Here is a 23,196-nt window from a genome sequence, read left to right on the forward strand (position 1 = left end):
TCTGCGCTGCTGAACCCTGAGTGTGCACATGATCTGCTACTTACATGCATGTCTAGCAATGTTGTCCAAGTGCTCTTTTAAAGTGAGGCATTTCCCTTTGGTCTCCTATAACTGTTCTCTTTCTGCATTCTTGATCTTAAACTGACACCTTCCTTTATTCAGAGATCTGTGTTAATCCCAGAACTCAGTCCTGCCCACTAGCTGTCCTCAGTGTGTCTCCTACCCTAGCTCCTGTCTTACAGTTCAGCCAATTGTCTGAGATGCCTTGAGGGTAAGAACGAATTTCCTTTTTGTATACCACTTAACCAGAATGTTCATTCAAAACAAACAGGATCATCTGATCAGGTTATCATGACATTCAAGGTCCCTGAATTACCTAGGCTCACCTGGCCAGCTTGCTAAGCCTCGGCTGTAGATAGGGTCTCCTCTCTTTGTACCCGAGGTCATTCTACTGCAGTTCTCTTCAACAGTACACCCACCACCTCACTAGAGTACTGAGCCTTTTTAAATGTTGCTCCCTCTGACAAGTCACATCTTCGCCTACCCAAGTTGGTCTTGTTTTATTTTCTGCCTGTCCTTCAGACCCAACCCAGACCTCTATGATCCCCATTCAGGGCCACATATTGTCAGTCCCAGCCTTCTGTACCATTGCTGTCTTGCTGTGGCATCTGTAGCAGTTGAAATTGAAAGGAAGATTTGTTTTTAATTCCCAAACCTAAATGGGTTAATTATTTTTAATTTATAACTACCAGACTCAGCAATGCTACAGAGCTTACTATAGATAAACCTAATTACTGCTTGCATCTTTTCTATATTTCACTGGTGTGTAATGCTGGCCATAAGATTCCATCACAAAAGTTAACATTTACCTACCTATATGTCTATTAAAGATTCACCTCATAAGTTTTATTTATATCCTTTACTACAAATGTAGTGCAATTTTACTGCAAAAATAGCAAGAAGAAACTGCAGTTAAGGTGGCAGGGAGGAGCTGAGGTGGTACATTGTCTAGGGCAGTAGTGTGTGTGGCCTGTAAATGTTACTGCTTTTCAACACCTTAAGAGGACATCCCATCTGACAGCTTCCCAGAATTGTTGACAAAATGAAAGGGATTTGATTGCATAATATTTAGAGCAAATGCCAAATAGAAACATCCATACCTATGAAATAGATTAGGCAGAGTTGGTTTTTTTTTTCCCCCTTAATTGCACTTTATGGGAGGTTTAAATACATGATTGCTATTGGCCAAGTTTATTCCTACATGTCTTCAAATCCACCCTATGAAAAATTGTCCTAGGGACTGAAGCTTATGTTAATGAAGATTCTCATTTTTATCTTTGTGATGTGGCATTGGCCTTGCATCCCATCTACAGTCAGGTTGGTGACAAAGGATTGCACCATTCCTGCATGAGTCTGCTTTGCTCTCAGACCTGTCTGAACCCTTAGAGCATTTTGAAGTTGTCCCTGTCAGCCTATAGGTGAGCACGGGAAGATGCCACACCAACCTAACAGTAAGCACCAGTTCATAGTTCTTGAAAACAAACTTTTCCTAATAAAAGCTGATAGCAAAGTCAAGTCTGATGATGTTTTTGGCTTCCCCCACCCTATCCATATCATGCTGAGATCAAGCCTAGGGCCTCACCCATCCTGGCAAGTGGTGTATGTAAGGGGCTCCTGTTAAGTGAGAGGAAAGAGTGTGTCCTAGGTGCTTTTGTGTGGCATAGTCTCTGTGTACCAAAAGCACCGAGTTTGTTATATAAGTATTTTTGTCTTAGTCTAGCTGATAGTCCCTAGTGTGTTGTCCAGGATTTTCTCAGAACAAAGAGTCCTTGCCACACTTACCAGTTTCACAGGGCTTTTCACAACCTCACATGGGAGTTTCATTGGCCTTAAGTTCTCAGCTACTAAAATTGACTTTAAAGTATAGTTGATACTGTATTTTAAAATGTTCTGTTTAGAAAAAAATGTGTAAAATAATGTCCATAGTTATCTGAGCAGGCTCTGAGCTCTGTCATAGTTTGTAGCAGGAAGTTCTATTCCTCTTTGGAATACTCAGTGTCTATCAAAATTAACTCCTGAGTAATGCTCATCCTTGTGCATTCAGAGGACTTTGTTGCTAATGCAAATACTCTGGCTGTACATCTCCCAAGTTAAAGTATCGTAAGTGGGTATTCATTCATTGAATGATTTAGTCTGACCAAACACTGGCTTACACATTATGAAGGGTCAATGCTGGAGTAGGAATTGTGGTTCACCATTAGTACTGCCCATACAGAAAATGTAGGAGCATGCAGGAATTGCTAGCTTTCTCCAATGGGTAGGTTTAAGTTGACTCAACTTGTAAACCTAAAATTACATCATATTTCTGACCATTGTCAGCAAATGGACAGAACTCATAACTTTCTCAAAGACTTCTGTGTGGTGCATGGACAAATGTCATGACTATTACCAATTACTATTGGGACCCTTTATCAGAATTACTCTTTTTGAAGATAGTGCTGTTTGCTCTTTGTAGTTGATGTCTGTATATCAGGACCAAAACAGATCCTTACTTTTCTCTGCTGTTAATGCTGGGTTGAACTTACATGATTCTTGGGCCAGAATGAGCAGGCTCTTTTGCAAGCCAGAAACAAAGGCAATGAGTGAGAGTAACTTTAGACAGCACCAGCTTTGTCAATCTTACTGCCTTTGGAAGAAAAATAGGTGTGTGGCTAAGGATTCCACATGACCCAGAAGTCATGTCAACCTGATAGATCACACTTTCACAGTGCTTAGGAAAAAATGAACAATAAGCTTTACATGTGTATGGATCTGTGTATCACAGATCCTAGTATAATGATTCACATTGTATAACAACATGGAGTAGTCTAACATGAGATATTGGCTAGATGCTGTAAGTCATTGACCTCTTCTTTTCACAGGAGGAGGCACATTAAGGTATGGTATCAGATTGTGAACTTGGACTGAGAGGACACCAGACATACCCTTCTACTGTCTTGAATAGTTAACAATGAATACAGTCCTTTATCTCACTGAGACATAGCACAGTGAGATATTCTTAGATGTCATGCTGGTAAAACATCTTCTGAGGAGGGTTGCTAGAGAAGACTGACAAGAACTACAATATTACAATTTTCTTTTTTAGTATTTATTTTTGGTCTCTGTCTATAATAGATGCCTCAACAATGAGTCTTAGTTGTCACTGGCTAACATGGGTTAATTCAGTATGAATTCAGAGTGAAACTGATTTAAGACTGAATTTTTTTCTTTACAACTCCATAGGACACAGCTAAAAATATTTACATTTTTTGTGTTGTCTTTCAGGCACTCAAGGAGTTGCACCTGGTCCTGTAATTGGGCTCCAGGCACCATCTACCGGTCTTCTTGGTGCCAGACCTGGCATGATCCCACTCCAGCGCCCTCCAGGGATGCCTCCACCTCACTTGCAGCGGTTTCCTATGATGCCACCTCGCCCCATGCCACCACACATGATGCACAGAGGTCCACCACCAGGACCAGGTGGCTTTGCTATGCCCCCACCTCATGGAATGAAAGGGCCCTTTCCACCACATGGTCCCTTCGTCAGGCCTGGTGGAATGCCAGGGCTTGGAGGCCCCGGGCCAGGCCCAGGAGGACAAGAAGACAGAGATGGAAGGCAGCAACAACCACAACAGCAGCAGCAGCCACAGCCACAGCCACAGCAGCTGCCACCACAACAGTCACAGCCACAGCAGCCACCACCATCACAGCAGCCAGCACCAGCTCAGCAGCAGCCACAGCAGTTTAGAAATGATAACAGGCAGCAGTTCAATTCAGGTAGAGACCAAGAAAGGTTTGGAAGAAGATCTTTTGGAAATAGGGTGGAAAATGACCGGGACCGGTATGGGAACCGTAATGATGATAGAGATAATAGTAACCGTGAAAGGAGAGAGTGGGGAAGAAGGAGTCCTGACCGGGACAGGCACAGAGACTTGGAAGAGAGAAATAGGCGCTCTAGTGGGCACCGGGACCGAGATAGAGATTCTAGAGACAGAGAGTCCCGTAGGGAGAAGGAAGAAAATCGAGGAAAGGAGAAGCACGAGGTGACAGACAGGGCAGGTGGTCACAAAGCCATTGAACCTCCCCTTAGCCAAGTGGGAAAAATAGACACTGTTTCAGAACTTGATAAGGGGGAGGCCATGGCTTCGGTGGTAAAACCTGAAGAGTCACCTGCTGAGGCTACCTCATCCGTTGAACCTGAGAAGGATTCTGGCTCAGCAGCAGAGGCTCCTCGCTAGAGACTGGATTTGACAGAATGTGACAGTGACACTTGGGTATAGAGCGTGAGGTGTACAGATGCTGTATAATATTTGCTCCTGCTACATTCACCCCACAGTAGTTGGTGGGGATTGTAAGCAATTTGATTGCTTTCCTTCTATTTAAAAATAGCCACAAAATAACAAAAAATACTGAAGATATATTACCCTTTTTTTGCTGTAACTTTTTAAAAGTTTTGACTTTTAAAAGTTTACAAATCCTAATTAGAAGTGCTATTTTTTTTTTTTTTAATTTAAGACAAGGTAACGGTGAAAAGCTCCTCAGAACAATAGGGATGTTTTTAATAAACTCTATTTTCGTAACAAACTTTAATGTGTGCTATTCTTCATACACTGCATTAAGGTGAAAAAGGATGTTAATCATCAAAGTTTGAGCTGTTAAAGTATTGGGAGTCTAAACTAGACTTATTTGATGGGGAAAAGGACACTTATGTGGAATTTGCCAACACTTGAGAGTTTTATTCTTTTGACTTATTTAGATTTTGAGCATAAGGTAAAAGTTAATGGTCTTAATGTTCAACTAAGAAACTTGTGTTTGCAGTTTAGATTTTTTTCTTTCCCTGTTGGCCTTGTGGTAATGTTGCCTAATTTGTAGAGAGATTTGCTAGGATAAATAATTGGATTCCCAATATTACACATACAAATTACCTGATTGTTTAGGCATTATTTAGAAATTTGAATGTGTTGCCTATGATCTTCCCATTGAAGTTTCCAAGGTGTAAAATGAGGTCAAGGTTAATGTATGCAACTGGAAAGCTTTTTATAGACTAGGTACATACAGCAGAGCATTTCTTGTAAGTTTTACCTGTTGTTCCCAAGACATACACTGAGCCTTGTGCCACTTCATCTGAAGCCAAACCTAGACTACTGACATGAGAGTGTGTTGCCCAGAGTCAGGGACTTAATGCTAGTCAGGTAGTTACTTACATCAGTGGTTCTCAAACCTCCCTAATGCTGAACCCTTTACTACACTTGCTCATGTTATGCTGACCCCAACCATAAGATTATTTTTGTTGCTACTTCATAAATGTAATTTTGCTACTATTAGGAATCATAATGTAAATATCTCAGAGTCAGGATAGCTATCTACAATTCTAAAGGGGTCACAACCCATAGGTTGAGAACTGCTGTTTGCAGTCTGGGAGTTCTTTTCCTGAAATAACATTAAGGACAAGCCAAGACCAGCTCAGCCAAGTTAAAACAACAACAACAACAACAAAAAAAAAAACCTTTGTGACAACCCTGATGGCATGTTTGATCCCTGGGGCCCAATACACTAACTTGGTATCCTCATGCACACACCCTAAAAATAAATGTGATCATAAAACCACTAGGTGCCAGGTTAAGCAAAAACAATTACCAAACTGTTTTAGAATAAGTGTTCCTTCTTATATACTCACTCCCACTTGAGTTTCAAATGCAAGTTCTTTGTCATGATGGGGAGAAGTGTCTGTAGCTACCAGGTTTTGGTTTTATGTTGACCCTACTTAGGCTTTTAAATCCTTACTGGAGTTATTTCTGGGAAGAAAAACAACTCATGCACCTGATTATTCACTGCCCAGATTCCAAGAACAGACTTTTGCAGCTTTTTATTTCCACCTAAAAATATTGAGAAATGAACCACTAAACAATACCAACTGGTTTGTGAGTATACACAATACTTCCCAAGTTAGTCTCTGCATTTGAGTCACCCCCCCACATCAAAACTACATTAAGAAAACTGATTGCATATTATTTACCTGAAACTTCAACATAATCACTTATGAAAACATTGCTCTTGAGCAATTTTAAAACTTGGAAATCACCAAAATTTGTCCTTTTCTAATTCAGCAGTCTCTTCTCCAATGACAACATTTGAAAGACTATCCAGATAGGTCACAGCCTGTTGGGTTAGTATTTCCTTTAAAAAGCATACTTTCTTCAATATGTTATGTATTAGAGAGACAAACAACTTCATTAACTGGGGCTGCAAGTCAGGATTTAGCCAGAACCTCCAATCAAACATGGTTTCATCTATTGTTTTTCTTGAAACCTTAGAACAGGTGGTACCAGCTTCACTTGGAAAGCAGAGTTAGGTATTAAATTAACGTCAGCTAGCTGAGGCTATGTATTTGCCATTATTGGGTTCAATACAAGTTCTTCTTAAATCATGACATGTAATTCTAATACAATATTTTAATTTAAAAATTTTAAATCTAAATGGAGAGCTTTAAGTAATTTCTCTGAAGCTATCAAAGGGCAGATAATTTCCTAAGGTCAACTTTGATTTGGGCTACCTCAAGACCAGGTGTACATTTTGATATCACATAAAACACTTTCAAAATGGAGTTAATATGAGAGTCAGCATCACTGAGTCTGTTGTTGATGCTCAAATGTACAGTTAATTCAGAATTTTTATTTGTATGCACCCGACTCAAAATAAATGCCATACATGATGTTTACTCACAGGCCTGAATGAGAATACCCATGTGTAATTAAGTCTGGCAAAATACAGAAAGGCACAGAAACAGATTTTAGTTCAGTGAGTTATAAACTATACACACCTTCCAAGCATCATCAAAGTACTTTAAGCAATTAAAGAAGTCACACAGTTATACTGTTAAGATAGTTTAATGGTTTTTTTTTTTCCTACAGTTTAGCAGGATAGCAAATGAGTTTGAGACTCACACCACACAGGGAATGTTTGTTTACTGGGCAATCCCAATCACACCACAAGCCAAGCGGCTTCCAGCATTTCCAGTCTTTGTACTTTCATCATTTCCACCTTTGCCCAAGTCATCCTGTTTCTCATGGACCTTTGGAAAGAATTAAGAACATTTAGGTTTAGGCAGTCAAGTAATTAGCACCTTTTCCCAGCAATACCACAAAGACTTAAAATGACCACTTACATTAGAAAATGTTCAAAGCTATTAGTAAACTAATAAGCTAATATTTATGCTAGCAGTTAAAAGCAGACAACTTAAGTTTTTCCTTGCTAGTGGCAGACACATTACCTTTAAATGCTAGGTCAATATTGGTGTTTCTAAATGAAATACTAAGGACCCAAGTGACTGTTCCAGGCACATGCTGATCTTAGCCCCTACCCCCCAAATATAATAGTCATTTTGCAAGTTTCCCTTCTATCAGAATCTCATGATGTTCAATGAACTATAGGCCTACAAATAAAAGGAAATTCTAAATATATTTAGCAACAAGATTTTAAATTTTATTTTTAGAACATTTATGAATGACTGTTCTGCTTCACCAATAGGGCTGAAGAAAATTCTAAGGATAAAGGGTCAACTGAAAGGAAGTGCCTACTGAAAAGTTAGCTGCCCAAGGTGGGCAAGATCCTTTACTTCTTGGTGTTCTGCATGAACCACTTCAGCTCCCCGAGGGTAACTTGGGAAGACGGCTCTCATATGGTAACCAAGCAATGTAACCTACAGACTTGAATACTGACATCCATCGCAGATTTTAGACTCAACGAAATGTTTAACTGTAAGGGGGGCAATCATGGCAAGAAAAATCTGGCTGTTTTAAACTAAATACTGTATCCCCAACTCAGATCCAGTGTGATCAAATGTAACCTGCTTTCTACTGCATCTCAGCAGAACAGTGTTCTTAACTGACCTAGGCAAATTAATTCTTTACTATCACATCCAATAAAAACTTATTTCCATTCTGAACTCTTAACAATTTATGTGATTCTTTAGAAACTAATTTAATCACCATAAAGTCACGGAAAGGTATGTAACTATGTTAAAAAGAAATTGTATGTATGTTCTTATATGAAAACTTACCACCATTGTGCGGCCAATGATGGAATGCTCTCCTGAGAGTGAGATCTCACGATCTTCAATAGACACATTGGCCACCCCATCCTTTCCGGCAGTCACATTGCCCAGGTCTCCAACATGCCTAACATTAAAACAGCATCAGGTGAATGAGAAATGATGTGTATTTCACTTTACCAGAGTTCAAGAGCTAAATTAGCATATAAGTAAAATACATAAGAGCAGATTAAGTGCACAGTTACATATCAAATATGACTGCTTTTCCAGAATGACAAAGGTCTAGAAACAAATTTCCAAACAGATTAGCTAGGGCACCTTGAACACAACCATTCAAGTTTGAAGGTAGGCTGAGAACAGTCATAGTGTGGGATACACTGACTGTAGCAAAGGATAAATTCAGCTCCTGAGTTAGCATACTTCTTAGCAGGGCTTCGCTCCCAGGTCTCATTCTAAAATCAAACAAGCCAGCCCTTCTTTAAATTTAGTACTTTCCTGAGAACTCACATACAAATGGAGTATCAACTAGTTCTCATTATCTGCATTAGTGTCTTCTTCTACAATGATTTACTTTGCTAGTGACTGACAAATCTGTTATCCATGACATTTTCTGTATGGGTTCCTTTTGGCACTTGTATTAGTTCATCTTCAATAAATGCTACAAAACCAAATCACTTTAAGAGTCCCCATTTGTCAGCACCTTCACCCAAAATAAGCCATTCCAGTACTTGGGGATGTGGGAGTTGTGTGAATAAAAACAAATACAAAAGCAGAGGTAGGGAGACCACTCAGTTCTTACAGGTGGCCTCAATAAAGCCTTTTCCACCACTGCATATGGAGCAGGCTGCTCGCTCACCTCTCTTGATCTGCTGGTCCGCCATGTTTCTTGGAGTGAGGATTAAAATGAGGTCCTGCACTGGTACACCCTATTCACCAGAAACCAGCAGTTAGATTATGAAGCAAACCCCTGTCTGTAACAATATGGGCATTCTTACAACTTCTAACACAGCAAACATTGACCTGGTATAAAAACAGGAAGCAATGCCTTGGCTTATAATCAATAGAGGGTTATACAGCTACCTCTCAAGCTACCTTCTTTCTCTAGACTGTCAAGTTTCCTTTTTTGTTTTGTTTTTGAGTTTTGAGACAGCGTCTCACTACTATAGACCAGGACACCTCCAACTTGTGATTTCCCCCCCACCTTAGCATTCCAAATACTAGGAATAGGAACATGGTAGTGTCACATCATGCCTGACTCTAGTTTCTTCCTTGTAAGTGGAACAGATGTCATCTTCAATGGCTCTTCTAAAGTTAAACTCCCACATTTAAAGATCTTGGCTTTTAAGAAGGGAGCATAATTTTTTTTGGGGGGGGGAGCATGATAAAAAATTTTTGTTTTTCAAAAGCATTTGCCACCAAGCAACTCATCCACCTCGAAGTAGACCTTTATGCCCAAGGGCCAAGGCTGCTGTCCTTCACAACTCCAGGGGGTGTAACCAGGATTATAGGTGGGCAGGCACAGGGATACTACTCACAAGGAACACAACCACAACAATGCAGAAGTCCTTTTATGAAGGGCTTTATGGTACTTACAACTTCTACCCAGGTGGAGGGAACAAGTACAGGGCAGGAATCAGGAAGGAGCTGAACAAAGCAAAGCTACCAGACCAGAGGCAAAGCAACTTGGAGGAATATTACCAAAAACGGATCAAACTTGATCACAGTAACTACATGGACAGATTGTGGCACATACACACACGTTCTAAAGGTACATTCCTGCAACCCAGCACACATAAAGAGGAAGAAGAAAGCTGAGAAAATGGTCTGGGCTACACCACAAATTCCAAGTCAACCTGGGCTACGTAGAGAGGGTAGGAAAGCAGGGGAGGAGGGGTTGAGGGAGGAAAATCCCTAGCAACATGAATAAGGCGCTCAGGTAAACAAATTCAGATCATTACTCCAATATAGCAAAAGATTGCTCAATGCAATTTTAACCCACCACTTTTCACTGACTTGATTCTAATCTCAAACTGTGAAAATAACCCTTGTTCAAAGCATCTGCTGTATCTTAAGTTATCTTCACTTCTGCCCCACTATGCCTCTCATGCCAAGGCATGGGGCTGTTCTCAAGACACTGGGCCTAAAGCACCCACACTCAAACCGCAGCTCCAAACACCTCAAAGATTACCCAAAATGGCCGGGCAGTGGTGGTGCACACCTTTAATCCCAGCACTTGGGAGGCAGAGGCAGGTGGATCGCCTGCCTAGTCTACAAAATGAGTTCAGCACAGTCAAGGCTAAACAGAGAAACCCTGTCTCCAAAAACCAAAACAGAATTACCCAAAATAAACAAGGAGCTTAACTTTTTGTTTTTGTGTTTTAAACTCAAGCCATAAGCACAAAAAACAAAGACCAACTCCTTCACCTTCCCACACTTAAGGAATTAAACAGTACTTTTTTAATGGCTACTTTCCAAGGTTGACCTAAGTGGTTATTTTAACCTAATCGTAGAAAGATTGATGGATTTTAATGGTTAATCTTATTGGTCAGCCAGGTACAGAAATATGGTCATCAGCCAGCATAAGACCTACCTTGTGTATTATCCCCAAACTGATGGACGTGGAACCCATGCTGGCCTTCAGTCAATCCTGTAATTTGTCCTGACACCACAACTGGTTCACCGCTTGCCTTTATTTAAAACAAAAACAAAAAAAAATTGAGGCATCAAGTTGAGGGCAAACACTTCTGAACAAAAGGAAAATTGCTGGTTTACACCTTTACCATTCACAATAAAAGGCACAAAAATTAAAAAAAACAAAAAACCTCAAAGTAAACCCATGTCCAGGTGTGCACACACCCTACAGACCCTCCAGCTGCTTAGCCCTAGGCCTCTCTCCCCACCCATCTTCTCTTGCTGCCAGCTGCCATGTTGGCAGGCACCTGGACTGAACAAGCACTTAAAAAACACCTATTTGGAAAAAACAACAACAACAAAAAGGGGCTACGAAATATCAGGCCAGGGAATAGACCGGATGCTGCCCTGTGTCTGGCTTGACTCTTACAGAAATGCACACTGGCTGCCCCAGAACCCCTGCTCTTCACTCCACACTCAGGGGTATTGATCAGTTCTCATTTTTATTTAATAGCCAGAAAATGCCATGTGCTGCTGCCTGAGGGGATCCGTTTGGGTCTAACCAGAGCAAATGGGGGAAAGCCTCATTAGGCATCCAAATCTAAACACACTTTTCCACTTAAGGAGAAAGGCCAGTAACAGCACTATAGAGTGTAGAAAGCAAGGCAGTAGACCCGACATCCAGGCAGCAATGGTGATACTAACTGTGCTGTAATGTTACATCCAAAATTCAAATTCGTATAGCTCCAGAGAGATTGTAGCAACACTGTGAAAATGCAAATGCAATCACAAGCAGGGGCACACGCTGAGAACTTTTTTTTTTAGGTTGTTTTTAAGTCTCCAACTTTTTCAACAGAAGAAAGGAATCCTGGCTTAGAGCAGAAAATCCTGATTTTGAAAAGTTGGCAACAGGTTAACTCAAACAACGTTGATAGCCAGGTTATTACAACTGCCAATCTGCAATGCGTAACTATCCAAGGGTCTCTTTATCGGGTACAAAGGGCACCAGCAATATGAAATTCCCGGCTTCACAGAAGAATCCTGCAGGCTGCTCTGGGAAGGTGGAAGATGACAGAAAACTGGACGGGTAGACCAGCAGCTAGTGTTCACTTTGCTCACGAATGTTTTTTAAAAGTGCTTTCTTGCAGCCAATTACTTGGGGAGGAGAAAAAGTACAAAAAAATAAAAAAATAAAAACTTAGACAGGAAAACAGCAAAATGAGTTCAAATGCCAAAGAAACTGCTGAAATTGAGATGGCCAAGAAAAACTAAATTCCCGGTATAAGTTGTCCTTCGCATAAAGGAACTGTATTCACTTGGTGTCTTCTCACATTTAGGGTTCACGTAACACACATTTATCAAATAGTCTTTCGGGATTGAGGTAAGTATAACACAATCTTCCTGAAGATGGTAGGTAACCTCTCTAAGGCTCTGGACACTCAATCTTAACTACAAATACCTTCCCCATGACGCAAGTGTTTCTGCAGTATTACAGACAATATTTTCTGAAATATTTCTGCATACTTTTCAAAATGTGCTCAGAAACTCGCTGTCCTAGAAAACACCCACAGTCAGAAGGACTCTTTCTGGAGCTCGAGAGAAGAAAAAGCAATGGACAACTAACTGTCCAAGGCCATCTCTTTCTTTCACACTTGCGACACGACCCTGACCTAGTTACAGAACAGCCCAGGGCTTTGCTTTAAAACGCCACAAACGCGTCCTGCTGCCTTAGTCCTGTTGGTCACCACCAGCATCAAACAGTCTTAACCACAAACTCAGCGGGTTGGCCACAGACAGAGCTCTGAGTCCTGGGCAGCCCCAGTGGGATAGCGGATGCCAGGCGGGCCCGCCGCTCCGGGACGCGGAGAGCGACCCGCCCGGAAGGCCCCGCGGCGCCCCGGCCTGCCTCCCACCCTCCCTCGCCCGTGCCCAGCCCGGACCCGAGGCCGCGGTGACTCAGCACCTAGCGGGCTCAGGCCGCGGCGGGGGCGTGGCGGGCTGCCTCACAGGTGCGCCGCCTCGCCGCCACGGCCTGCGCCCCGGGCCTTGCCTTCTGCTCGAAGTGGATGGTGCCCTGCACCGGACCGTCGCCCTTCAGCACGCACACAGCCTTCATCGCCATGCTTCGCCGGGACACGCGCGGGCGCGGCCTCCGGAGCCTGGAGGAGGGCGACGAGAAGAAAGCAGACGACGCCGGAAGACACCGCAAGAAACGCCGGCGCAAACCGAGGACCCCCGCGCCGCGGAGTCTTTATAGGCCCGAGCCTGGCCACGCCCACTTTGGCACGGAACCAATCGCCATCCGCGGGCTCCGCCCACCGTTGATGGAGCTCCGCAGCCGCGGGGCACGCTGGGGGGTGAGGCTAAGGTAGTGTCGGCTTCTGGAGCTGGAAAGCGGCGGCGAAGAAAGTTCCAGAGAGGGGGAAGGCGCTGGAAAGCCGCTGTTGTCTTCTGAAGGCGACATGGGCGGAGTCGTTCCGGAAACCCGGAACGCGGGGCCCGCGAGGCGAGCCTGGGGGGGTCTGAGGCGGCTCTGCCTGGAAATGCTGGCTGTGAGTGACTTAAGCCAGCGCGCCTCAGTCGTTGTTTGAAAGTTGGGATGCGCCAAGATGGATGCTAGACGTAATTTCCAGTTCTCTGCTTCGGCTTTATTTTCTCATGAGGTTTGGAGAGTGTTAAAGCCCGTGCCCTATCTCCAGATTTACCTTTGTTTCTCTGCAGTTTTCTAAGTCCTTGGCACATACCACATTATTTCTTTTGTTTTTGTTTTCCTAGTGCTGGGGATTGGACCCTCCCACGAGTGGCTTTCAGGCATTACTGTGTGCGTTACTCAGGCTCTAAGCCTTGCTCTGGAGGACGGGATGCCTGATGATGTCATTTGTGATACCTCCGTGTAACGGGTGGAACATAGTGTTTCAAGGAAGTATTTCTAAACTGTTACAGGATGAGCAAAAGGTACGAACCACTTTTGAGGCTTTCAAAAAAAAAAGGCATCAACATATATTTACTTGACTGTTCAGAAATGTCTAGAAAGATATATGGGGAAATCCCTGGAGCCAATAAATGGCTTCAATAAGAGAGATGGGATTATTACCTAAAAAGAAAATTGTTTTGCCTGGTGTGGTGGCACATGCCTCTAATCTCAGCACTTGGGAGGCAGAGGCAGGCGGATCGCTGTGAATTCGAGGCCAGCCTGGTCCACAAAGCAAGTCCAGGACAGCCAAGGCTATGCAGAGAGACCCTTTCTCAAAAACAAAAAAGAAAATTGTTTCTTCTTAAGATTGAAATCGCAACCACAAAAGATTGACATCTCTATGGTCTCCTAAGGGCTCTTGCATACCTCTGCGTGTTCTGCTACGCTCAGGAGGCCGGATTTAGTTCCGGGGATGGTAAAATACTGAAACCTAACTCCAGGCCAGAGCGAAACGAGAGGACAAGCTGGTTTAGCCACATTGGGGCAAACTGATTTATGTCAGACCCCCCCACTCTCCTCTGCTGTGTGATTTTTCCTGGGGAGTCTTATTTCTAGTTACCACCGATAGAGTACTGACAAACTGAAGAAATGATAATTCCACCCAAATCCAGTACGGTGAACAGACAAGTTTGGAGCATGGACCCCAATGCATCTTCTGTGAGCGACACACAGCCCACATTCTCTCTTGAGGCCCTCCAGGCATGTCTTAGCATCCTTCAGCTAATGGCCACGCTTATACTAAAACTGTTGTTGAATAAGTCTGTGTAAGGTAAAGAGGATGGTATACATAGCTGTGATCCTGATCGCTGTTCTTACTAGTATTCTCCAGATAACTTGCATATATACTGGAGAGTTACATAAGCACAGATCCCCAGCCAAAGGGCCTTTGGCCAAAGCCAGGCTTTGGGTTTCAGGTCTTTGTAAACTTGCCGAGAAAGCACGCCATGGGTACAAAGGGCCTCCCTCAAACAGTGACTCCCTCTCTCAAACACACTCAAGCACCACTGCAGGACTCTCTCCTGTTTGGGTCCTGGAATGCCAGGCCAGGGCTTCCCACTCCATAGGGTTGGAGGACCGTAGCTTTCCCAGGACCTGCATGAGGGATTCCCCAGCAGAGCGGTAGAGGACTAGTACCCTTCCTCAGACAGCATGTCCCATGTGAAGCCCGAAGAGGAGCCCCCACCTAGAACCACACCTCTCCTAAAACAGGATTGCAGAATTTTAATAGGTATATATGTAATAGTATTTGTGTTGTGTAACCTTTGCGTGGTTGACATTTTTAGCTAGATAATCTGTTGTGGCTGTCCTGTACATTGTAGCATGTTTAGTAACATCTCTGGCCTCTCCTCACTACATACAAGAAGCATCCTCCTCTTTGCCTCCCCAAGCTCCAAGGTGTCCCATTTTGTGACAAGCAAAAGTGTCCCTAGACATTACCAACTCTTCTTTATCTGAGCAGGCTGTCTAGGGGTTTGACCCAGGGCCTTGAACACAACAGACATGGGCACTAGCACTGATCTGCAAACCCAGGCTGCGAACTCCTGTCCTGGAACACTAACTGAATGCCCACGATCTTGGCATTCCCTACCCTCATCACCTTGTGTGGTTTCCAGGGCCTAATCACCACAGATACGCAGCTGGGATGGCCGTAGCCCTTTCTCAATGTGACTAGGAGCCAGGAGTAGGGGAAAAATGAAAGGCCAGGGGCAGGCAGCCAGCTCTGTCCAACTCAAAGTCCAAGAATTCCAAATATGAACTTGACCTTTGGAGCCTTATAAAAGTATATTTATGGGACTGGACAGACGGCTCAGAGGTAAAGAGCACCAACTGCTCTTCCGGAGGTCCTGAGTTCAATTCCCAGCAACCACATGGTGGCTCACATCCATCTGTAATGAGGTCTGATGCCCTCTTCTGGCCTGCAGGTATACACGCAGGCAGAACACTATATAGAATAATAATTAATTCTTTTTTTAAAAATATGTTTGTTAAGGCGGGTTGATCGTATGTAATTTTGACATATAACATCTGTTGAGGGAGGGCATATTTTATCTCAATGTTTCTTATATTCTTGTATCCACCAATTTATCCCAACTTCGACATTCCAAGGTTGCATGGCCTTGAGGTTTTTCCTGACTCTTGATCTAATCAGAGTCCAGTTACTTTGACCCAGGCTTGGAAGGCGTGTGGATCTCTGCTGTGGGATTTTGAGACGATTGCTCTTCTTCAAGCTGCTTCCACTGAGACTCACCATCTCCAGGAAACCAGCAGAATCCTAAAGCAGTTTGGGCTCCCGCCCAGACCGTCACAAGCGTTGACTGTCAGATAGGGGTGGTCCATCCGGAGAACACTGGTTTCCTCAGGAATGACGGAGAGGTGGTTTCGTGGTACTGGGGTTGATCTGAGGGCCAGGCACATACTAGGCAGGTGCTGTCTTTCTGATTTACCCAGTCCAGCCTTGTGGCACCCACTGTAGCCCAAAAGGCCTCATTTTATGATTTTCCTGCTTTAGCCTCCCTGGGATTACAGGCCTGCACCTGGGCTGACTCAGCAGGTTTTCGTGTGTCTTGAGAATGCCCTTTAAAGCTCGCTGTTGGGTAAGAGGTGACAAAGGCAAAAGACCAGAGATTCACATTTGCATTTCCAGATTTTCCTTTCTTTTTTGAAAACTATTCTTCCACTTCTCCTTTTATTTCACCTTTTTCTTTACCTAAAATACTTTTCTTCTGTGACCCAAAACACTTCCCTTTTATAACAGCATTCTCAGTCATCTGTAGTTTTTGTGGGGATTGTCACCAAGGTCTTTGCCTCAGTGTCCTTAGTCGGGATCTTCTTTATATGAATTAATTATAGGACCAAGTCAGAACTAAGCAGAACTCCAAAGATGAAATGTACAAGGATACTGTTATCTTCTAGTGCTAAGGAACACACACACTTAGAACTAGAGCACAAATTAGACAGTCAAAAGTGACATTAATTCTACCTGCATACATTTAAAATAAGTGTTAAAAAAAAACCAAAAAAACAAAAAACAAACAAACAAACAAAAAACATGTAGGGAGAGGCAGGCAGATCCCTGTGAGTTCGAGGCCAGCCTGGTCTACAAAGTGAGTCCAGGACAGCCAAGATAACACAGAGAAACCCTGTCTCGAAAAACGTTAAAAAAAAAAAATTTAAAATAAGCATAAACTCTAACATTAAACCAGAGAGGCTTGAAGTACCTGAGACATTTTTTGAAAGTTAGCTATGGGTGGAGCAGGGGGTGTCACAGGATGGGACGGAATGGACACAACAAAATGAATTTACATTGTTAAGCGGGAGTAAACTGTATGGTTAATTTATCAGTATGGCTTAATAATGTTTATTATTAGGCCTATAATTATTATTACCGTGGTATTTTCTAACCTGCTAGCAGTCAATCAAGACACAGACCCTGTTATATTTTAAAATAGCCAGAGTTAACCTGGGGCAGGGCAGATATTAATCCCTATCCTACTTCTTATGCCATCTGCTTCTAATAATTTCTATCAAGCGACCTCCAATCCATAATCCCAAATACTTGCTAATTATCATCATCTGGGCCAGATCTCCATCCATGCCGGCCATGTGCTTCTCCACCTAACCCATGGTGCAGCCTTCTTCCTCCTTTCCTCTTCTCATTTCTCCTCTCAAGATTCTCTTCTCAAAGCCCTGGAACCTTTGCCACGCCATTCGCCCTGCCCAGGTGTGATGGCCTTTTATTGGTCAAACAGGTTAGGCTCTTAGGTAGGGGACAGGTGGGACATAGAGACAACAAGCAGTAATTAGCATTAAAACACATCAGACCAACCTCCAACAGTAAACACCCCGAATTAGCAGCTTACAAATGAACTGAGAGTTAGGCATCTTGGCAACGAAACATATGATAAGCTCTCTGTTTGGAAGTCCCAGCCTGGTTTCAGATCATTAGGAGCCCCTGAATCACTTTGGATCAAGCTGTTAGTCAAAGGAACCTGAGTGAAGCAGGTGTCAGCCTGGCTGCTCATCAGAGTCACCATAGGAACTTAGGCTGCACTAAGTTAAAACTTGACTCTGTGTATTTGTATCTTAAGTGCAGGTTACATAGCTGCAAGATAGATAAGAAGCTCTCAGTGCAAATTGAAATGACAAAAGGAAGCTACCAACAGCTATGACTGGAAATGGGCTGCATGTCTGTGGGTGCACACGTGCCACACCTGGGATATGGAGGGCACAGGACAGCTTTGTGGAGTCCGTCTCTTCTACCTGTGTGTGGTTGTCGGGTTAGAACTCAGGTCAATAAGCCTTAGTCATCACACATGGAAAGTACACTTTGATATGGTGAGATGGCAAAAGGCAGATTCTGTCACAAGTGCTCAAAGGGACTTTCTTCCTGGACAGAGAAGTAAAGCATTTAGCAGAGACAGTGTGATTGGGGTGAGAGGATGGTCACTCCATATCTGCATGTGTGGGTACAAAGGAGATGGGGTGTGGCTGGAGGCAGAGAAGCCTTTGGGGAGACATGATAAGTTAGAGCCTGGCCTGAAACAGTTACTAGGAGAAAGGCAGAGATAAAGAAACTGGAGCCTCACTTTAACGTCCTGTGGGTATGCAGGGTGAGGGAGACAGGTGCTATTTACTAAGGAGAGTGGATTTAGGAGTGAACAGAAGGTTAATTTAGAATGTACATTTCTTGTGTGTAAAGTATCTAAAATCACCACCTAGAAGAGACCATTTGCACACTGGCCTGAGCCCTACGTCAGTTCTGAGTCTGGCTCTATAGCGATACTGTCTGCCATCCCCTTCCAGGATATAATTTCCTTCGTGAACTACCACATCAGTATTAGGAGCCAGTTATGTAACTTTGTTTTTATGGTTTAAGTGGTCTCTCTAGAGCAGAGATTCACAAACGTTAGTGTATATCAGAGCACAGGTGGCAGGCCAGACAGATGGTTCAGTGGGTAGAGCTGCTTGCAGTCTAGCCTGAGGACCTCATAGAATAGAATGCAAGTTGTCACCCCAACACCCACACGTTTTTTTTTAAGGAACCAAATGGAAGGCTTGTGAAAATAGACGTTGTACAATCACTAATCACCAAGGAGTGCAAATCGGCCCCACAGTGAACAGTCCCCTCACACCCATTAGGCTGGCTGTCCTCAAAGGGCCAACCATTAAATGTTATTGCACCTGTAGGAAAGGAAAACGTTCCTAGCTTGTTGGTGAGAATGAGTATAGAAAACAGTATTAAAGTTTTGCAGAATTTCCATATGGCCCAGCAATCTCTGCTGGTATGTCTCCATGGAAATTAGCTTAGTTTCTCTTGGAAATACATCTGTGCTCCCAGGTTCGATGCACAATAGCCTAGGTAGTGAAATAACCTGCATGTCCATCAGGGGATGGCTAAAGGGATAAAGACCTTCTGGTAGAGAGCTCCCTCTCCTTACCCCCTCACCTAGAATGCTGCTCAGTCATAGGGGGAAAAAAGTACTACAATACTAGACAGTGCAGTCAGCCTGCAGGACACCATGCTAAGTGCAAGTGGCTACACAACAAAAGAAAATTCATGGTGTTAGTCAATGTGCAATCTAAAAATAAAGTAAGTATGGGCGTGGTCGTGCTCATTTGTAATCCAGCACTCAAGAGGCTGAGGCAGGAGCGTTGTGAGTTCCAGGCTGGCCTTGACCCCAGAGTAAGACTCTGTCTCAAGGGGGGAAAGCAGTCAAACAGGTAGAAAAAAGAACAGTGGTGTCAGGTATGGCCGGCCAGGGAAGAGAGATGTAGGCTAAAGTGCACATCTTGGACTTGCAGCCTAATGGGGCAGTCGTTAAGATGAGACTGATAACAGTATAAATCCTGGGACTAGTGCTTTCAAAGTCTCATCAGTGATGATTTTATGAAATATCTCAAAACTGCTGGTCAGGGTGAGACAGGACATAAAAAGAAACAAGGTGTTTTGGATGAGAAATGTACCACAGTAGAGCCAGGCGTTTAAACCCTCAGTTTAATGGCACTGTTGGTGGAGATGTAGGTGGTGCAGGCTCATTGGGGTTGGGGAGGCCTTTGAGGTTGTACAGCCTCGCCCTGGTGCTAGTTCTGTCTGTACTTCGGCCTGCTGCTTGCTGCCAAGCCTTCCTATCCTCACGAACCCTTTCCCTCTAGAACCAGAAGCTAAGATAAATTCTCTAAGTTGCCTTTGGTCCTGGTGTTTTATCACAGCAACAGAAAAGTAGCTAATACTTTCTGTTTGGTATCGTTATATTGCCTCAAGGTTAATCAGGCACACGCCTTTTCAAGTACAGTGGTCCCCTCTCATCCATGAGGGCTATACTCCAAGCTCCTCAGTGGATGGTTACTTGAGGTTATGGGTAATGCCAACCCTTTATATGCTGTTTTCCCCCTATACATACATATAATAAGATTTAATTTATAAATTCGGCACAAAGAGAGGTTAACAATTACAATAAATTAGAAAACTAGATTATAATAAATGATATGTGAGTAAGGTCTCTCCTTTTTTCCGAATGTCTACTACTTTATTCTTTTTGCCTAAGAATCACTTCGTGGCTTCTCCTGTTTACTTTTTCCTCTCCAGTGCTTGGGCCCAAACTCCAGCCTCACACATCCTTGGCCTCTATGCAGAGCCACACCCCAACACATTCTGTGCCTTTTTCAGAGCACACCCAGATTTCCAACTTCACTCTTTTTACAGTTAATAGTTAATTGCAAACATTCATTGGGAGACCTGACAGTGGATCTGTTAGCCATGGCAGCTACTAAGTGACTAACACCACAGACACAACACACAGGAGCTGACAAAGGACTGAGTCATGCCCCTGTCCCTCAGAATGAGGCATACTCTTTAACACTTAAGAGTTGTTATTTCTGGAATTTTCCATTTAGTGTTCTAGACTTCACTTGACCAACAGTCACTAGACTCTTAGGAAGCAAAACTACAAATCTAATCTTGTCAGATCCTCTGTCGCAGGACGACTCTGCTGGCATGGTGGGGCTCAGGGGTGGAGTGCTTACTTAGCAAGAGGGAGGGCCTGAGTTCAGTCACCAACACAAAAGTAGTCTTTTTGACACTGCTTCAAAAGAAAGATCAATTAGCTGGGCATGGTGGTGCACGCCTGTAAGCCCAGCACTCTGGGAGGGAGAGGTGGGTGGGCTTCTGTGATATCAAGGCCAGCCTGGTCTACAAAGCCAGTCTAGAACAGCCAGGGCTACACAGAGAACCCCTGTCTTGAAAAAGAAAGAAAAGAAGGGAGGAAGAAAGAAAGAAAAAAAGAAAATCAATTTGATTAAACAGGTGTAACTAGATTTCCATTACATGTGGTCAAAGCAATTCTTAGTAATTGAGCACATGGTGATGACTGCTTTCTGTTTGTAGAGAAGAAAGTTGTTGATTTATCTTATTAAAATATATTAATTATATAATATGTAATATAATATATGACTATGTTGTGTGTTTTATGTAAATGTGTGTATGTGTATTAATCTAGATCTTTTTTGTTTGTTCGTTTGTTGTTTGTTTTTTTCGTTTTTTGAGACAGGGTTTCTCTGTGTAGCCTTGGCTTTCTTGCATTAGTTTTGTAGACATGGGTAGCCTTGAACTCACAGTGATCCACCTATCTCTGCCTCCCGAGTGCTGGGATTAAATTGATCTGGATCTTGAAGCTGAAAGACAACATACCTTTCATCCAGATCTTGAGGCTGGATTGTGTGTGTGTGTGTGTGTGTGTGTGTGTGTGTGTATGTGTGTGTGTGTGTATGTGTGTGTGTTATATATCATACAGGTATGTCTGTGTGTGTATGTGTCCCCACCCCCAGAAAATTATTCATGCATTAGAAGTTTGTTAACATATAATTTATCTGTCATAAAATTCATCGTTGTAAGTGTAGGATTTTGGTTTTATTGTTGTTGGGGTTTTTTTTTGGGGGGGTGGTAAATTCAAAAGGCTGTGCTCTACTGAAATGGTACTTTTAAAACATGTTCACCAGCTCAACAAGGTGTTGGTGGCACACACCGTTAGTCCCAGAACTCAGGAGGCAGAGGCAGGTAGATCTCTATGAGTTTGAGGCCAGCCTGGTCTAGAGAGTGAGTTCCAGGACAGCCAAGGCTACATAGAGAAACCTTGTCTTGAAAAACCAAATAAAACAAAATCATCTTCATCAGTTCAGCAAGTTCCATCATGCTTAATCTGTTCTCTCTTCCCAAGCCCTAGGCAACTCCTGATCTATCCCTTAAAAAGATCCTCACAGTCTGCCTTGTCCTGGCAAAGTCTCCTCCCAGTGCCTGCAGGGAGGTAGAAACAGTTCACAGCAAGAACCTCAAACATTCTTTCTAACCTTTGTCTTAAATGTGTTGTTTGTCCTTTGAAACAGGATCAGTCTACATAGCCCTGGCAGTCTTGGAGCTTACTTTGTAGACCAGGCTGGTCTCACAGAGATTCACCTGCCTCTGTCCCCTGAGTGCTAGGATTAAAGGTATGTGCCACTATGCCCAGCTTGTGGGTTTTTGTTTGTTTGTTTGTTGTTTTCTATGTTCTGTATTTCATTGTTACTTGTTTAAATGGCCTATTGAAGATAGCTGGGTGAGCCTGGTCAAGCCTGGCTTTTTAGGGTTTTCAGGACCCAGGCTAAGTAGCAACCTCTTCAGGAATGTGTCGACTATGTGTTGGTGGGTAGATCTTCCTGTTACTGGAGTTGGTAAGATCAGCACCTTCTCCCAACTGCTGTCCTCAAATTGTGGACAGTTCTGTGTCTCCCAGCTGCCTGCTGCTCTCCCCTTTCCCACTGCTGTCCTGTCTGAGGCCAGGCCCCAAAGGGAAATCATGTCCTAGACATGTGGTGCTGTCACAGTCAGCTGGCCCAGCTTTCATCTGCAGCTCGGTGGGCAACAGTGGAACTGTCCTGCTTCTGTCACCTGAGCTTCTGACCATTTGCCTCCCATCCTCAGGCCCCTCCTCCTTGCTGTGCCCCCAGCCCTCTACCAGGCAACAAAGCATCTTCATAGTCTCACAAGGCCCCTCAAAAAGGCCAGGGTGGTAGACATAGGCCAGGTGATGTTCCTCACACCTTCCCACGCCCTCCTGACTTGTCGCTGTCACCAGTTATGATGTTGAAATGTTTCCATCCAGAGCTGCTCCCAGAACTTTGCTCTTTCCCACCTCTCCTGTGAACAGACCGAGTGCTCCTCAAGGTCTCAAGGGCTCCTCTTGTTGCAGCTCTTGCTCCCAAAACTCCAAGAGAGGGGAAGGGAGGAGCCACACGGCTCCGGTCATGTTTCCTCTGCAGCACTCTTCTGTATGGTGTCTCATGTTTTCTGTGCAGAGGACCTCAAGTTTACCTGTGTTAGAGTACACAGTAGCAACTCAGCCATCACCTCACTTCTGACTGAGCAGCCCAGGAGTCGGAGGCCACACTGTGTGCGCGTTCCTGACAATGTTCCAGTGGCTGCTGCTGCATCGCCGCCCTTAAAGAGCCATTGCTTTACACCACACTCTGA

General features: G+C 43.6%; 2 protein-coding genes and 1 long non-coding RNA gene across 13 annotated transcripts in view; 2 read left to right on the top strand and 1 right to left on the bottom strand.

The window, feature by feature from the left end:
- The window catches only part of SCAF4 (SR-related CTD associated factor 4), a 63,819-nt gene extending 55,835 nt beyond the window's left edge, over positions 1–7,984 (top strand). For 10 of the 11 annotated variants that reach the window (XM_084800528.1, XM_084800530.1, XM_084800526.1 and 7 more), the window contains one exon: positions 3,325–4,623. In XM_084800528.1, the coding sequence (XP_084656654.1) occupies positions 3,325–4,277 (953 nt within the window). In that variant the 3' untranslated portion in view covers positions 4,278–4,623. Of the gene's footprint in view, positions 1–3,324; positions 4,624–7,566 lie in introns of those variants that run through there. The other variant, XM_084800527.1, reaches the window with a different exon arrangement.
- Positions 5,891–12,996, bottom strand: SOD1 (superoxide dismutase 1). The gene is made up of 5 exons (XM_084800551.1): positions 12,766–12,996; positions 10,680–10,771; positions 8,946–9,015; positions 8,099–8,216; positions 5,891–7,111 (listed from the first exon to the last, which is right to left on the bottom strand). Exons 1-5 carry the CDS (start codon positions 12,840–12,842, stop codon positions 7,004–7,006), a joined length of 465 nt encoding a protein of 154 aa, XP_084656677.1. The 5' UTR covers positions 12,843–12,996; the 3' UTR covers positions 5,891–7,003.
- A 250-nt stretch (positions 12,997–13,246) lies between these two features.
- Positions 13,247–23,196, top strand: part of LOC311608234 — a 56,823-nt gene continuing 46,873 nt past the window's right edge. The window contains exon 1 of the long non-coding RNA XR_014782872.1: positions 13,247–13,675. This is a non-coding gene — a long non-coding RNA (uncharacterized lncRNA). The remainder of the gene's footprint in view (positions 13,676–23,196) is intronic.

The sequence above is a fragment of the Acomys minous genome (genome assembly GCF_964271855.1).
Source record: "Acomys minous genome assembly, chromosome: 11".
NCBI lineage: Eukaryota > Metazoa > Chordata > Mammalia > Rodentia > Muridae > Acomys > Acomys minous.